The 17,184-nt window shown below is 35.3% G+C and overlaps 1 protein-coding gene across 1 annotated transcript; it reads right to left on the bottom strand.

The window, feature by feature from the left end:
• Positions 1–821: 821 nt before the first annotated feature.
• LOC117344392 (uncharacterized protein YER152C-like) lies at positions 822–17,157 on the bottom strand. Its single transcript, XM_033907137.1, has 10 exons — positions 16,994–17,157; positions 13,021–13,139; positions 11,722–11,876; positions 10,881–11,042; positions 10,154–10,280; positions 9,579–9,701; positions 8,863–8,977; positions 7,370–7,441; positions 2,427–2,530; positions 822–1,297 (listed from the first exon to the last, which is right to left on the bottom strand). The coding sequence occupies exons 1-10, from the start codon at positions 17,144–17,146 to the stop codon at positions 1,171–1,173; spliced, it is 1,257 nt and encodes a 418-aa protein (XP_033763028.1). The 5' UTR covers positions 17,147–17,157; the 3' UTR covers positions 822–1,170.
• Between the last annotated feature and the right edge of the window lie 27 nt (positions 17,158–17,184).

Genomic DNA, 17,184 nt, shown 5'->3' with positions numbered 1-17,184 from the left:
TTATTCGGTATTCTTGGTTTTTTTTTTTTTACTTTTAACTCAGGAATTTGCTTTCACTAATATTTTGTAATATTGTTTTTTCAGACATTATTGTATAAAGACTCGGCCTAAAATCTAATATTTTGTAATGCTGTTTTTTCTGATATTATTGAATAAAGAATCAGCTTAAAATCTAGTGAAGCAAATACATTTGTTACAATTAACATAAATACAACAAGGATGGATGGTATTGCAACAGCAATACAAAGTCCCCTGCCTGAGCTAGAAGTGCACCTATTCATTTCCCATTTTTTTTTGAAAAATGCTTTTTCGAAAAAAACAAATGTGGGATGCACAACTACATGTTATACTGATCATGTATACCAAGTTTCGTTAAGATCGGAGTAGTACTTTAGGAGGAGTTGTCCGGACAACTATTGCGTGACAGACAGACAGACAGACGGACGGACAGAGGGACGGACGGACGGTAAACCTATAGTCCCCCCGTTTTTCAAACGGCAGGGGACTAAAAAGTAATTGAGGCCAATTAACATAAATACAAAAAGTAATTGAGGCAAAAATAAAATAAAAACAATAATAATAACTTGGTTCTCAGACCCTCCCTCATCTCAAATTTTTTCTCATTGAATAAATAATAAAAACTTCACCAACAAACCTTACTCCAACAATGTTAGAGGTTTTACACGGCGAGATACTTTTGACAGGCGCCGTGTAGCAGTCGGCAAACTCATATCCGATAGAAAAAGAGCCGACCAGCAGCCTCTTATGTTATAGGAGTAGCATAATCATATCTTTCCGCTTAAGATGTTTTCGATAATTTTTTTCTATATCCCAAAACTTTTTATCAAATAAACTTGGACATTACTTGCCTAGGAAGCCCCACCATTCCATAATGAATCCTGTCATAAATTTACCTATAAAAATCACATATTGCAAATCATAGCACTTATAGTATACAATATATTATGATAAATTGTATACATGTATATGTGTAATATATATTTTATTACATAAAATCATAATCATTGAGAGATCCATAACTTTCTAAATTGATATTCTGATTTGATTTAATATATATAATTAACATTCTTTTCTCGAGTAAGATAGTCATACAAAAATCCCAAATAATAATGTTTTTAAGAGAATTGAATGGTTTCTTAGAATCAACAATTAAAGAGCTGACATATATTCCTTTAAAGCGATGCAAAGTCTTCTTACACCCTCGTCTATCTGGGCCGTATCACAAAAACTGACCGAAAGGCGAATACAGTTCTTAAAGCTGCCTGTTGGAGAAGTGCTGCAAAAAAGAAATCAGTTCCATAATGAAGGTAAAGCTTAAGGTCCTAAACTAGAGTAAATAGAGATGTAAGCAAAACGCTACCATGACAACACACCCCACCTACATGCAAACATGTAATGAAAAAATTAAATTGGTATGTCCTCAGAAAATCTCAAATATGAGTAATTAATCTCAAGCCGATTCCACATTGCCCCAAGAACGATGTAGGTATCATTATTTCTATCTCACCGAAAGTACATTTATCCTTAAAATCTGATGGACTTTTAATCTTTCAAAATCAAGACAAAGTCAGTTTGTTTTTCCATTGACAATTAACACAAGTGAATACTTCCGACATTATAGGTGCAGGTGTAATTTTTTTATTGCATTATTATGTGTGCAATATACATGTACCAGTAGATTTTTGAAAGGATTATGCTCTAGTTATGAAATTTTAAATTCCCAGTAATTTAATTAATCATGGCCTATTGCCACAATTATAAACCCTGCAGTAACCATTTAATTTTCCTTTAAAAAGAAATATTTTTATTTTCAGCTGACAGTCTGCATCTTGATTAACCTTCCTGTTAATCATTTTACAGTTAAAACACCAGGTAATATTGCTTGTAAAATATTACTACTTTTTTTTTAAAGTAATTTTCCGAGCTTAGCTATACTGCCAGGGTTAGGGAGTCATTCGGTTGCAATTGCCGTGCAAGACAATTAAGCGTCCCAATGACACAAGACCATCATGCCTACGCTCTCACTCTCAACTTCTAAACTTTTGATTGTAATGTTTGTACATAATTACCATGTGTAGAGTATTATATATCATATAAAGTCTTTTCAAATTTAATGTAATTTAAATTTCTCAGTGTATTTCAGTGAAATTCTCAATTTCCAATATGCATACCTACACTGTATGCATCAAGTAATTGAGGTCTACCCACAAAACTCATGATTGTATGATTTTCGGCATATAAATTTCAGAGATAAAATATCAAGAAAGAAGAAATAAACGAGAAAAAGAATCCAATCATCAATTTTCCGCATATAAATTTCAGAGATAAAATATCAAGAAAGAAGAAATAAACGAGAAAAGTATCCAATCATCAAACAAAACACAAGAAAGAAAAAATATACTGACCTTTGACCTGTGATGAAATTCACTTTGTGTTTACTATTTGACAGACTCAGTAAAGCTGTTCCATCGACTGTGTCGGGTAATGTTACCCAAATAAAGAAACCTCCCTGTAATCATAAATTATAGACTCAGTAATTAGGCTGTTCCATCAACTCTGTCAACTAATGATACCCAAGTAAATAAACATCCCTGTACATGTATATCATAAATTATAGATTGAGTAAGGCTGTTCCATCAACTGTCAGGTAATGCTTCCCAAGTAAAGAAACCTCCCTGTAATCATAGAGTCAGTAATTAGGCTGTTCCATAAACTGTGTCGGGTTATGTTACGGTTACCCAAATAAAGAACCTGACTCTGTAATCATTAATTAAGAAGGTTTGACCCTACCTATAGGGTTTATTTTTTATTCTTGGTCATAGGAACGTGTCAAGCCCCTGTGGGTAAGTGTTTTACCCGATGAGCCATATCTTACCACCTAATACAGTTGTCATTATGTATAAATATTCTAAAATAAAATTCATTCATTATCACAATTACAAATCAGTTCAGTTACAATACATTAATCATATTATCTTGGAAGGAAATCAGATTACTTCAGAAATCCCTGGAAAATTATAACTACAACATACATTGTTAGGAAGGTGACATAACAAATTCTATGTGCAATTAACACCAGTCACCTTTGTAACATTGTGGAGTCCCCAAGGGCAGAAATTTTACTCCCGTGGGCACTTCATGAAGGAAGCAAGAGACCATAATAAATTGATAGTATAGATAGTATACTTCAAAAAAATGTTTGTTGTCAGTCGCGCATGCGCGTCATATTGTTTTAATGACGTCATCAAAATTGCGGTCAAAATGTTCTGTCCATGTGTAAACTCACCTATTTTTCTGGGTTATATCATTAGTTTGATTGTTGTAACAAACATTAAATACGAATTAATGTTAATAAATATGTATTTGCACACTGTAAAATATATTTTGCTCTTTAAAAAATTTTATTTGTGTAAGTTTATGGTTATTTTAACATTTTAAGGACTAAAATTTCTTTAAAAACGCACGATTACATATGAAACAAACGGCGTATTCACAAGTTAAATCAATCAAATGTGGACAGGAAAAGATCTATTATTTATTTCTATCAATATGTCACATATTAAATAGAGTTTGTCGATATAAATTGGTAATAAATCAAAAGGACAAAATCATTTCGATTTAAATTCCGGAACTGCGGGTACCGTTTTTCAACCGAGAAATTTTATTAGTATAACTTCCGGTCAACGTTTTTCAGCGGGGAAAATATGAAAATCCAGACCAGGAACGCTTTTTCTACTTCTATTCTTCAGTTTGATCATCTCAGCAGACACAATGGTAATGCATTTTTGATGTTTTCCTCTAAAAATTCTTATTAAGTACAGCTTATAACACTTGAAACAGTCCCATAATGTTACCGTGTGTTTACTCACTATCTTGATTTTATACGTCCTCAAATATCATATGATTGTGAATAAATTCAGTAAATTAAGTCTGCATGGATGTAGTTTACTTATTTGTTTGACATAAAAGCATTATTTTGCTTCATTTACAGAATATAGATATGTTACAATGCCGCTTTGCGCCACATAATAAATTTTCCGGGATATTGTAAAATTAAAGCCAATTACGGTCAGAGATGATAAAATTCCGGATTTCTTTAAATGTTTTAAAGAAATTATCGGGATTGTAGCTGTATATTCATTTGTAATTAACGTAATATAAAAATGTATGATAACGGGTTTTTTTAAAATATTATTTTTGTTTTAGTCAAAAAGACGACTATTTGAAGACAATCTGGTCATTTCTAAACAGCAACGATTAGTTGACTATACATCTTGCATAATATGTCAAAGTGATACAGAAGAGCCCTTGATAGAAGCACAAAAAAAACATGAGAAAGTTCTGGATGTTATCAGAGAAAGAGCTGGATACTCTGATTGTATATACCCCGAAGTATATTCCAGGCTGTCATCAGAAACTCCATATTCTCTATGTGATAACAACGCAACATGGCATCGTTCGTGCTATCAGAACACAATTTTGCAGCGGAAACTGGGTTGTGAACAAAAATGAGATACCATTTTGTGCTATTGGTGCCGACCATGCGCTTGAACACATAACAGATGGATGAAGGTTTCCGGTGGCATCGTTGGTATAACACTGAATGATACAGCTCGGTCAAGGTTCTTTCTCGTTTCCCCACAGCTTACACATTTGGTAAACGATGCGAGTGACTCTGGAAACCGAGACGGTATCAAGACTCGTCATCACCAGGACAATAGACCATGCCTTTCGAGACAGGAAAAAAATGTTGCGGCTCTCACTGAAGTCATGAGGACATTTACCAATCCGTTTACCTATGAAGGAGTCATCAACATCGTCACCAAGGTGGTTATGACAGAAGGGGTGAAGACAGATTTGATGACACTTTCAGAGAAAGTGAGAATCACAGCAAATAAAACCGTATTAGAACTCCGCGAAGATCGGGGATTGTTCGCTCGGATTCTCATTGCTGCAAGATCCCGACCAGAGGTGAACACTCAGGACATCATTGCCACCTACGAATTGTCTGTGATTCCCAGGGCCTTATTTTCATCAGACGGTCAATTATTGCATTGCTCAGTGAAGAGTCAGCTAATGAACATCCTAGAAAACACAGCAACTGATAGCGCCATTAACAATACAGACGAACCATTCGCAGGAGATAATGCTACAGCGATTGTAGATGGCATGGTGGAGGTACAAGCGATGGGAAAACCGCATTGGGTAAAAGATTGCAGTGACCTAGCAGAGCACTTCATACAAGTTATTTCAAGAAAATATCTACTTAGATATAACGAAGTACATCTGGTTTTCGATAGGTATGATGTTACGAAATCTCTGAAGGATGGCACAAGACAAAGAAGACTCGGTAAAAAGGAAACGGTGGCTTACCACGTGACTGACCAAACCAATATCACCAATATTTCCATGGCAAAGTTCCTTTCACATTCATCTACAAAGGATGAATTGTCAACATACCTGTCAATAAAATCACTTGCGTATGCAACTGAAAGGAACTTGCACCTGGTATGTGCATGGAGAGATCAAGTAAGGTCAACTTTTTTTGATGCTGAACATTTGGCAAGTACTCAAGAAGAAGCGGACACAAAACTCGTCCTGCATGCTCTTGACGCAACTCAAAGAGGAACCCTAGCCATCCACTCCCTCGACACCGACGTGTTCATCCTTTTTCTGAGAAGGTACCCACGACTTCCAAAATGTACCAAGTTTTGCACTGGAACAGGAAATAGGCAACGGGAAATAGATTTGGATCAAGTATATCACAGTCTTTCGTCTTTGGAAATAGAGGCCCTACCTGGATTCCATGCGTTTTCTGGAGCCGATAATACTGGGATGTTTTCCGGTAAAGGTAAACTCTCATTTTGGAAGGCGTTTCAAATTGCAGACGAATCAATAAAGCGTGTTTTCGCAGACCTTGGAAAACTGGAACTAACAGAAGACATGGAAAAGAAGATAGAATATTTCACATGCTCTCTATATTGTCCGAAAACATCCCTGACGGATATTGGTCATCTACGCTGGTGGATGTTTAAACAAAAGCAAGCTGAAGCTGAAAAGCTTCCGCCTACAAGGGAATCACTCAAACAGTCAATCCTGCGAACCCAGCTTCAGGCTATAATTTGGTTCAACGATGACGTTGCCTGTCCTGTGCTTCCATCTCCTACTTTGTTTGGATGGAAAGAGGAACACGATATATATGTCCCAGTCATGACATCCCTACCTCCTGCACCAACTGCAATGCTTCAACTTATTTTTTGCAAGTGCAAAACAACACAATGCTCGTCAAATAAGTGCAAATGCAAAACAAACAATTTGGTTTGTACAGAACTTTGCGCGTGTGAAGCAGATGATGAGGCATGTGAAAACACACCATTGGGCCATTTGTTGTATGAAAACAATGATATGGAAGAAATAACGTTGTGAATAGAGACGGACATTGAGGTAATGTGTTTGTCATGCCTTTTTGTTAGCTTTAAATATTTTTTTTGGGAATTGACCCATTTTGCCCTAAATATGAATATTTGCTACTTTTATAAATTATGAAGGAAAGGTATATAATTCCAAATAAGTTGCATCACGAAGCCACAATATGACATTTATCAACAAACTCTACGAAATATCTGTGTATTTGTATTCGTTTTACAAGTTGTTCTTTTGGTACCGCTGGTTGCTATGGCGGCCATTTTAACTTATTCTAAACTTTAACAGCTTCCGTTGGAATAAGAAAAACTGATAAACTGCAGGATTTACATTGAACTTGATTTGACAGCAACCTATTTATGGAGATATTTCGGCAAAAAAACGTATGCATGAACACATAATGTATCATTTTTGTCATTATTGGGATTAAAAAATCGGTTGCTATGGCCGCCATTTTGTCAATTTCTTAATTTAATTCACTTCCGGTGACGAAAACTCAAATAATTAAGTTCCTATCATGTAATCGCCAATTGATATTTTAATAAAAACGTATTTTGTGATATGTCTGTCTGAAACTCATTTGCTAAACCAGACCTTTATTGTAAAAATTTGGTTGCTATGGCCGCCATTTTGATGACGTCATTAAATCGACTAGACGCGGAAGTCAGAATGACAACAAACATTTTTTGATTAAGGACATCATATACTTCCATAAAATCATTACCTCCAGCTTCCTTCAAAAAAAGCCCACGGGATTCCCTTAGGGACTCCACTAACAGGTGTGTGTCATAATTAAAACACCACAAAATAAAGGAAAGACTTCCAGATGGATGAACAAATATGGACAGACATCATACATTTGTAATTACTAATTACATTATTTAACAGTAAGATATTAACAGGTTACGATGATTATATAGTATACCTTTGGTTTTTTGAAGTGACATCCCTCGGGTAAATATTTAGGTAGTGCTTCACAAAGAAGATTCAATCTTTCCTGAAAAATAGAAACATATAAATCTAAAAATAATTACCAAATCAGTTGTTGTTTACCAAATCAGCTGTTGTTTACCAAATCAACTGTGGTTTACCAAATCAGCTGTTGTTTACCAAATCAACTGCATGTGGTTTACCAAATCAGTTGTTTACCAAATCAACTGTTATTTATGTTTACCAAATCAGTTGTTGTTTACCAAATCAGTTGTTGTTTACCAAATAAGCTGTTGTTTACCAAATCAACTGTTATTTTTTTAATCAGCTGTTGTTTACCAAATCAACAATTGTTTATTATATTAATTCTTGTCTAGCTTCAGTTATACAAATTATGTCTCTGTTGCTTTAGCAATGCTACTTTTGGTCCCCATCCCTTATTGCTAAATCTAGAGACTGCAGAAATTGCAATTACACAAAAATATTTGTAAAAGTGGAGAGTATAGGTCACCTTACTAGCTCAGGCTAGCAGGCATTTCCCTTTAGCCTAGTGGTAGGATGTTTGTAGGATGAGAGCGACTGTGAGGTCCCTAGTTCGAGTCTGAGTGAGGGCAGGGTATTTTTTCATTACGCCATCCTGTTACATATTATTTAAGCATTGAACTGCTTTCATTTGGAAGTTATGGGCTGATGAATGCCAACTGGTCAAAGGCAAATTTAATGAAGCGCGCTAGCGCTTCATGTTGAATTTGCCTTTGTCCAGTTGGCATTCATCAGCCAATAACTTCCAAATGAAAGCAGTTCAATGCTTATATTTACATTTGACAACGAATTTGAAAGACTATATCCAGGAATTTTACTCTGATAATGAATAAACAAATCATTATCATCAAAGACGGAACAGCCTTTTCAACAGCATTCTTTCGTTATCACCGACGTTACAATTATGACGTCACTATAATAATGACGTCATAATAAAGATTTGGAAGTTATGGACTCATAACTTCCAAGTGAGCTTGGTAAAGTTATATAGTGGGGCTGCAGTGTAAATGTAAATATTATATTCTACATGATGATAATTTAGTGCAAATCCATTCATAAGTTTGGGAGGAGTAGGATTTTTTATACTGTGCCAATGGTATATGGACAAATCTGGGTGGTGATATGTCTTTTTTATACTTCAATATTTGTAGTTTAACGTCCTGTTAACAGCCAGGGTCATTTAAGGACGTGTCAGGTTTTGGAGGTGGAGGAAAGCCGGAGTACACAGAGAAAAAACACCAGCTTATGGTCAGTACCAGGCAACGGCACCATGTGGGTTTCGAACTCACAACCCAGAGGTGGAGGGCTAGTGATAAAGTGTCGGGACACCTTAACCACTCGACCACTGCAGCCTTCAGTGGGCTGATGACTTTATAGGGGCAGATGACTTTATTATGAGTCAAACATATCTGTATCCCTGAAAATGATGTCAACAAAAAACCTTACCCCATATACCCTGCGGAGGTGAGATAGGTGGTCACACAGGAGGCCACTCTGTAAGGCTGCTGATATCACACGTGATGTGTAGTGATTAAAACTCCCCCCACTCCAGGCTGTCGAACTGGAATAATGAAAAGATACAAGAGATCTCACAGGTGAATCAGTCAACAATTATGATATATTTAATAACAGGCATTGACCTTTGATCAAGTGACCCTGAACTTTGATTTGATTAATTAAGATATGCATTTGACCTTGACCCTTGACTGTGTTACCATGACATTACACCAATCACTGCCTCTTTTGATTCAATTGAATCAATTGTTCCTCATGAAGACATGACAACATATTGGCCAGTAAAACAAACTGACATATAATTACACTGATATTTACCTGTGATTTTTCTTCATAACATCATAGAAAAATATTAATTCAAATCAATAAAATTAATTTGAAACTGAAATCTAAGATGGCTACCTAATGGTCATATTATTCTTCAAGCCTGCAAACACAAGTAATGTTGTATGTACATGTATATGGTCCCAAGGGAATCATGTAAAAATTAGCAACTACATAGAAACAATTCAAAATGGCAACCTGGCAGCCATTTTGTTCTATGAAATGTACATGCTATCTTCTATTACAATGACGATGTAAGATTTTCACAGATTATTATATGTCATTAAATTCCATATTTTCTATGGTACCAAATAAAAGCCTACCTTGCCCAAAGCAGCTTAACAACTTCAGGACGTCCCTCAACCCAACCGAGGCGTAATCCAGGAGCAAAAATCTTGGAGAAGGTTCCATTGGAAAGAACACAGCCCTTATAGTCAGGTTCATCACTGGAAATGATGGCAACATAAAATCAGAGCTGAAAGATTAATTAGGTTTGTCAAGAAAAGAAAGTAACTTTGAATGGTTTGCATTGTATAATGTCCAATCACAGGCATTCACAGGCGTTCACAGTCGATGCATCATACGTAGATCATCAAGTGTTACACCTTGTTGATATAGTTAAGGATTAGGGGCTAATATTTTTTTCTATTAATACCAACCAGAAGCAGATGCCTGTGGTCCAATCAACAGCTATGGTCATTTAAGGATGGCCTTCCAGAGCGAGAAATGCAATATTTGTGGTGAATGTGTGAGATTTGGAAGGCTACGGTTTATTTTGGAATTAAAAGTTATCTTGGTTAATTAGTACAATGATCATAACATTAGACTTTGCTTACTTTGCCAGAGCTCAATCAACTTTGTTTGAACAGGTTCACTGAAAAGTTTGATTTTAATATACCTGACATCGTAGGAGAGGAGACGTGGGGGTGGGCTACCCTCCTCGTAATGGAGCAGGTTATAAACATCCTCTGTAAACAATAGAACATCATATTTCCTGGCCAGGTCCACCAGCTTCTTACATTTGTCTACAGAGGAAAAATGAAAACATTTACAATCTGATTACAGGTATGTAGTGCAAAAAAACCATTTAACCCTGAACATGCTGTTAACTAAATAAATTTTAGAGTTTTTTTCTTAAATGAATTATTTGGATGTATCTTTTGAGGTTAATGAAACGCCTTTAAAATATACTTGCACTCCCAGTATCTCTCTCCCCAGTCTCTCTGTGTTTCTCCTTCTTTCTCTCTTTCTTTATTTATGTCTTTCTCGCTGCACCCCCTTTTCTATCTTTCCCTCTCTTTTTCTTTACCTACAGTATGACTTACCCTTTGCCCTCTCTCTCCCTCTGTCTTTCTCTCTCTCCTTGTGTACCTCTGTCTTTCCCTCTGCCCCCTCTATTCAGTCTTTCTCACTCTCACTTTCTGTATCTGTCTTTTCCCCAGTCCCCCTCTCTCTCTCTCTGAATCTGTTTTTCTTCGTCTTTTCCTCTGTCCCTCTACTCTGTCTTTCTCCCTCTCTCTTTCTGTATCTATGACTTTCCCTCAGCCATTTGTGTCTCTCTCTCCCCTCTCCCTCTCTCTGTTTTTCTTTCTCTGTCTTTACAATGACCAACAAGATAACATTACCGGGTGATAGACAGTTGCCTCTGGGATTGTTATACACCGTCATCAGATACAACATGGTCCAGAATGGACACTTCCATGTACTCTTGTCTCCAGCTTTCTGTCTGTGTTCCTTCAGCAGATCCTCAAGTTTGTCCAAATCAATACCATCTTCCCCCACAGGAACTTTTAATTCATAAAAAAATTTAGGTTTATAATCTATGAAACAATGAAGATGTTAATTACAGTGTTTAGATGAAGAAATAGAGCAGTAGTTTATATAATTATCACACAATCCTAAAATGAGGTTCTGGTGGTTTTTTTTTAGAGTGAACTTCCTTTGTTCTGTATTTGGGAGGGTTAAAGGAAGAGAACAATATGTTTAAGATCAATTAAAGGGGTACTTTTTTGTATTTACCACTATGTATATTACCTTCTGAACATGTGAACCACCAAATGTTTGTTACAAATCTTGAGATGTTTTAGATTTATTATTTCCAGAAAATAAAATGAAATTTTCCACATCATTAATGGCAGATCCTGACAAACTGTAAAATGCACTTCTATTAAACAGACAATTACCTGGTACCTTGATACACAGGGGCTTGGCACGATTTTCCAAATGATGGTCCATATACATGTATATATGTATTATAGTGTCTAATACATATATATATGGACCATCATTTGGAAAATCGTGCCAAGCCCCTGTGCCTTGATACATAAAATCATGCCCTCTTTAAGAAACCTTAAGGGACTTTTACACCAATGAACGTAGCTATAATATCTTAATTTATCTGTATCAAATAGGTGAAAGATTTAGCAGGACTTAATTCCTGTGACCCTCTGACAATTTTATTTTTACCTGGTATGACAGATCTTCCAAGATCTTTCTCTAACATCTTAATGGCAATAAAGTATGTTGGGTCCTCCACAAAAACAGGAATGTCTTGATCAAACAGAACAGTGGCTGTCAGATGGATACCATGTGTAGCGCCCGCCGTCACCATCAGGTTTTTCCTGAAAACAAATATAATGTAGGTCATTAGGTCATAAGTACAACAAAAGGTCACCATGAGGTCATCATTTCAACAAAAGGTCACCATGAGGTCATTATTTTATTAAGAGGTCACCATGAGGTCATCATTTCAACAAAAAGTCCCATGTTGTCATTTACATATCAACAAAAATAATGTAGGTCATGAGGTCATAAGTACAACAAAAGGTCACCATGAGGTCATCATTTCAACAAAAGGTCACCATGAGGTCATTATTTCAACAAAAGGTAACCATGAGGTCATCATTTCAACAAAAGGTCACCATGAGGTCATTATTTCAACAAAAGGTAACCATGAGGTGATCAATTCAACAAAAGGCCACCATGAGGTCATCATTTCAACAAAAGGCCACCATGAGGTAAAGAAAAAAAATATCAATAATAGCAATAAATAAAGGTCATGAGGTTATGACTACAAAACAGATCCCAATGAGATCATACTCAAAAGATGAATACTAGATCATCTCTACATTAAAGCTCACTATATATATATATAAAGGATGTTATCAGTTCAAGTTTAAAAGCTCACTAGGATTTATCAGTACAAGTTTAAAAGCTCACTAGGATTTATCAGTACAAGTTTAAAAGCTCACTAGGATGTTATCAGTTCAAGTTTAAAAGCTCACTAGGATGTTATCGGTACAAGTTTAAAAGCTCACTAGGATGTTATCAGTTCAAGTTTAAAAGCGCACTAGGATGTTATCAGTACAAGTTTAAAAGCTCACTAGGATGTTATCAGTACAAGTTTAAAAGCTCACTAGGATGTTATCAGTACAAGTTTAAAAGCTCACTAGGATGTTATCAGTACAAGTTTAAAAGCTCACTAGGATGTTATCAGTACAAGTTTAAAAGCTCACTAGGATGTTATCAGTACAAGTTTAAAAGCTCACTAGGATCTTATCAGTACAAGTTTAAAAGCTCACTAGGATGTTATCAGTTCAAGTTTAAAAGCGCACTAGGATTTATCAGTACAAGTTTAAAAGCTCACTAGGATGTTATCAGTACAAGTTTAAAAGCTCACTAGGATGTTATCAGTTCAAGAAATAAGGCTCACTAGGATCTGATCATTCTTCGGATATAAAAAGTCTACAGTATTTTTTAAGTTACCTGGTAATGTTATTGTCTCCATATTGCTTAGACAAGAATTTGGCAAGCTGTTCCAGGAACTCTGGATCACCCTGACGTGGACCATACTGGAACACATACCTCTCCTGTGACAGATCATTCTACAAAAAAATAATTAAGTTTGTGAAAAAATAGCAAAAGGTCTACGACAGAAACTGATGGACATTTAATGCTACATATGAAAAACAAGAGCCCCGTAAGCGGGAGCATGATACACCCATCGCTGGAAAAGCAACCACAGGAAAATGTAGCGATAAGCAATGAGGTAGATATGTTGGAAGTTTGATTTCACAGTTTGGAATCAGTGTTTTTTCCAGGTAATTTTTTCAACAGCCTATGCTTTTTCAATTGGGAAAATAATTACAGTGTTTGGTGAATTTGGGAAAAAAGCAAATAATGACTAAATACTTAAACATGTCAAAACACTTCATTTATTGGTTTTTCTAGTCTGCCTCATAATATAAAGAGTCAGTAGCAAGCATCCTGGGTTATTACTTAGACTACAAGACAAAGGAAGTTTTCTTGTTTTCATATTGGTGTTTGTCTACGGACTCTCTGAAACGCTTGCCTGCATGTCATTTGTGGAAAGCGCAACAGTGATCAGGATTCGAGTTACCTCCCTTATACCGTTTATATGACTAATTGAGGCCAACTTGCCTATCGCGGAAGTAAATTTGTCAGTCTACTGTTCACGTGTATGATGATCAAATATCGTACCATAATATTCACATATTCTAGGAATGAAATACAATACAGATAACCAGATAGAAATTCAATACAAATTTTTTTTTTTTTTTTTTTTTAAATTGGTAAAATGATGTTTCAAAATTGGGAAAATACAAATTTTTTGGCAAGGGGAAACAGCCTTAAGTCGGCTGTAGATATAGACAAAAACAAATCACTGGGAATTATATTTGATTTACATGTACTTAAATGTACTAGTATTAATAGCATGGTCCTTTTACTTTATATAATCTCTCAAATTTTCCTTTAGTGCTCTCTTTTACTGTTATCTATAAACTTCTCATATTTTAATGAAACTTGTTACACACAGGCAAGATTTTGCAAAAAAACAAAAAATAAAAAAAAAATAGATACACTGTATTTGTATATTTCAAATCATTTCTGTGTTTCTTAACTTAAAGATGAAAGTAGGTGAATTCAGCTAAATATCTGAACATAATCATGTCTGAATATTTATTTTTTAATTTTACCATTTTTTTTTGTTCAATGAATTGCCAGATAATACCATGGATACATACCACGCAGGGTATACAATAGTACAACCTTTCGTTGACATGCAGGCATATAAAAAACCCTAATCTATGTTGAACATAATGCATCTTTTTGTTGTAGTGAAAAAAATCTTAGGGGAACTGAATAAGAAATAGAAAACTTCTTGCATTTTCTAATCAATGCCCATATTTGGCAATAAAAGGGGCATAACTCTTATAACAAGAGAACCCAGAGGGATCTTGGCGCCCACCATTGAATGATCGTCATAGGTTCCATGTCAGATTGATCTTTTCTCTACTTTTCCCTTCATTTTAGTAATCTGTGCAAATTGAGACGTCGCTCCAGTACTTTTCAAACAAGGGAATCCTAGCTATATAAACAAGAGATCCCAGAGGGATCTTGGCACCCACCATTGAATGATCTTCATAGGTTCCATGTCAGATTGATCTTTTCTCTACTTTTCCCTTCATTTTACTAATCTGTGCAAATTGAGTTCTTGAGTACTTTTCAAACAAGGGAATCCTAGCTATATAAGAAATTTGAGATTTAACGATAATGGCTGTTTGTTTGCCAAGTTGTTTTCAGGACAGACTGGTCAAAAAATGCAATACAAGGGACCAAGGGGAACCTACTTATGAAATTTGAGAAAGATCCATTCAGTACTTTGAGAAATAGAAATAACAAACTTCAATTGTCAAAATTCAAGATGGCGGTCTGTCGGCCATATTGTTTTCCAATTGATCTCAAAATGCAATAAGCATAACGAGGCACCCAGGGGAACCTCCATATGAAATTTGAGAAAGATCCCTTCGGTACTTCCTCAGAAATAGTGATAACAAACTTCAATTATCAAAATCCAAGATGGCTGTCTGTCAGCCATGTTTCAGATTGGTCTCAAAATGCAATATGCATAACTAGGCACCAAGGGAAACTTCCATATGAAATTTGAGAAAGATCCCTTCAGTACTTTCTCAGAAATAGCAATAACAAACTTTAATTGTCAAAATCCAAGATGGCTGCCTGTCAGCCATGTTGTTGTCCGATTGGTCTCAAAACGCAATATGCATAACTAGGCACCAAGGGGAACCTACATATGAAATTTGAGAAAGATCCCTTCAGTACTTTCTGAGAAATAGCGATAACAAGAATTGTTTACAGACGGACGGACGGAGAGACGGACGGAGGGACGGACGGAGGGACAGACGGAGGGACAGACGGAGGGACAGACGGACCACGGACCACAGACGCAGGGCGATTTGAATAGCCCACCATCTGATGATTGTGGGCTTAAAATAATCACAACATTTTGTAACACAAACTCGTTTTAGCTATTGTGGTAAAGAATATTTGAAGCATTTTTTATATAAATCTGTTGATAAATATATAAAGGTTATATAAGAGAGTTCTAACAATTAGTTATTGTTATAATAAATATACAATGCTGATGTGCCAATAGTGGAAACATGAGCCAAAAACCCATAATATCTGTTAAACAATAATTGCTCTAGTTGTATTGTGAAAGATCTTAAAAAAATTGAATTAGAAATAGAAAACTTCTCACATACATTGTATCTGGCATTAAAGGAGCATTACTCTGCTAAAAATATTCACAAAATTTCGTACCATGAACTTGCTTAAAGCTATTGTGCCATAGAGTATTTGTAGCAAGTTTCATAAAAATCTGTTGATAAATAAAGGCTAGAGAGTGCAAACAAGGAAATGTAAATGTACAGACAGATGGACGGACAGACAGCGCAGGGTATACACGTACATGTACCATAATAGGAGGTATCATTGATGGGCATATAAAAAGGACTGTATTGCAGTTATATGAAAAAAAAAACAAAAAAAAATCAAAATTTTTAACATATTAATCCATTAAACATGACATAAGACACTTAAGACACGCTTTCAACACATTCATCCATTATCATATTATATCTAATACAAATCAAATCAATACCTGGATAATTAATGTTAACAACAGCCAAACAAAACATATAACAAAAACAAATACAGCAAAACAAGGTAGGATCGTTTGTTTTAAATTCATATCATTAGCTGTAATTAAATATTTCCAGTGAGTCTTTCCCATTTGGTCCATTAATTCTTTTCTGAACTGGTTGAAGTAGTTTTCTCCCTTACCTCTGGCAATAAATTTCTGGGTGAGATATAAATCCTTTAAAGAATGTTTTAATGCTACAATATCAAGGTTATTCTGAAGACATCTAGATTTATAGATATAATGTTTGATAGTCAAAAGTATCATATTATCTATTTTCCTATTTATGCCAAAATTTAAATGTGATTAACAGGCTATTTATCAGATTTTCTAAGTTTTGCAGCAAATAAATATTTTAATAATGTAGTTATAATGATTCATGACAAAACGGGTAAAACTATTAAAAGTACTCATAAAAACAAGAAGGGAGAAATATGCATATATGACTCCTGCACCACATGTGGCTCCAGCACCACATGTGGCTCCAGTACCACATGTGGCTCTGGGTTTAATTCCCCAAATAAAGGAAGTAATCACAAGCAATTAAAATGTAAATAACATGAATTTGATAAGATCGGTTTATAAATATGCACAGAAATGTAAGTATTGATAGAAAATAAACAAAACTTGTGTTTTTAACATGAGGAGCAGACAACTCGATATATACATCACTATGTACATGTAAGTACAATTTACTTAGGCCTATGGAAAAATCACCATTGCTAAATCTGTAGCTTTCATCATTATTTCTTTGCATCCAGACAATGTCGATCGTCCTGGTGCTCCCATTGCTAATGAAACTAGTTCATCATCACCAACAAATTCCAAATCCTCGAATAAATCTCGAGCATCTTGTTCAGTGTTTGCCATGTTTATCAACCTCTGAGCTCTGTGTACACTAGATAGTA

This window comes from Pecten maximus, chromosome 15 (assembly GCF_902652985.1).
Source record: "Pecten maximus chromosome 15, xPecMax1.1, whole genome shotgun sequence".
NCBI classification, from domain to species: domain Eukaryota; kingdom Metazoa; phylum Mollusca; class Bivalvia; order Pectinida; family Pectinidae; genus Pecten; species Pecten maximus.
Note: the sequence above shows the minus strand (reverse complement) of the source record. Positions and strands in the feature narration are given on the sequence as shown.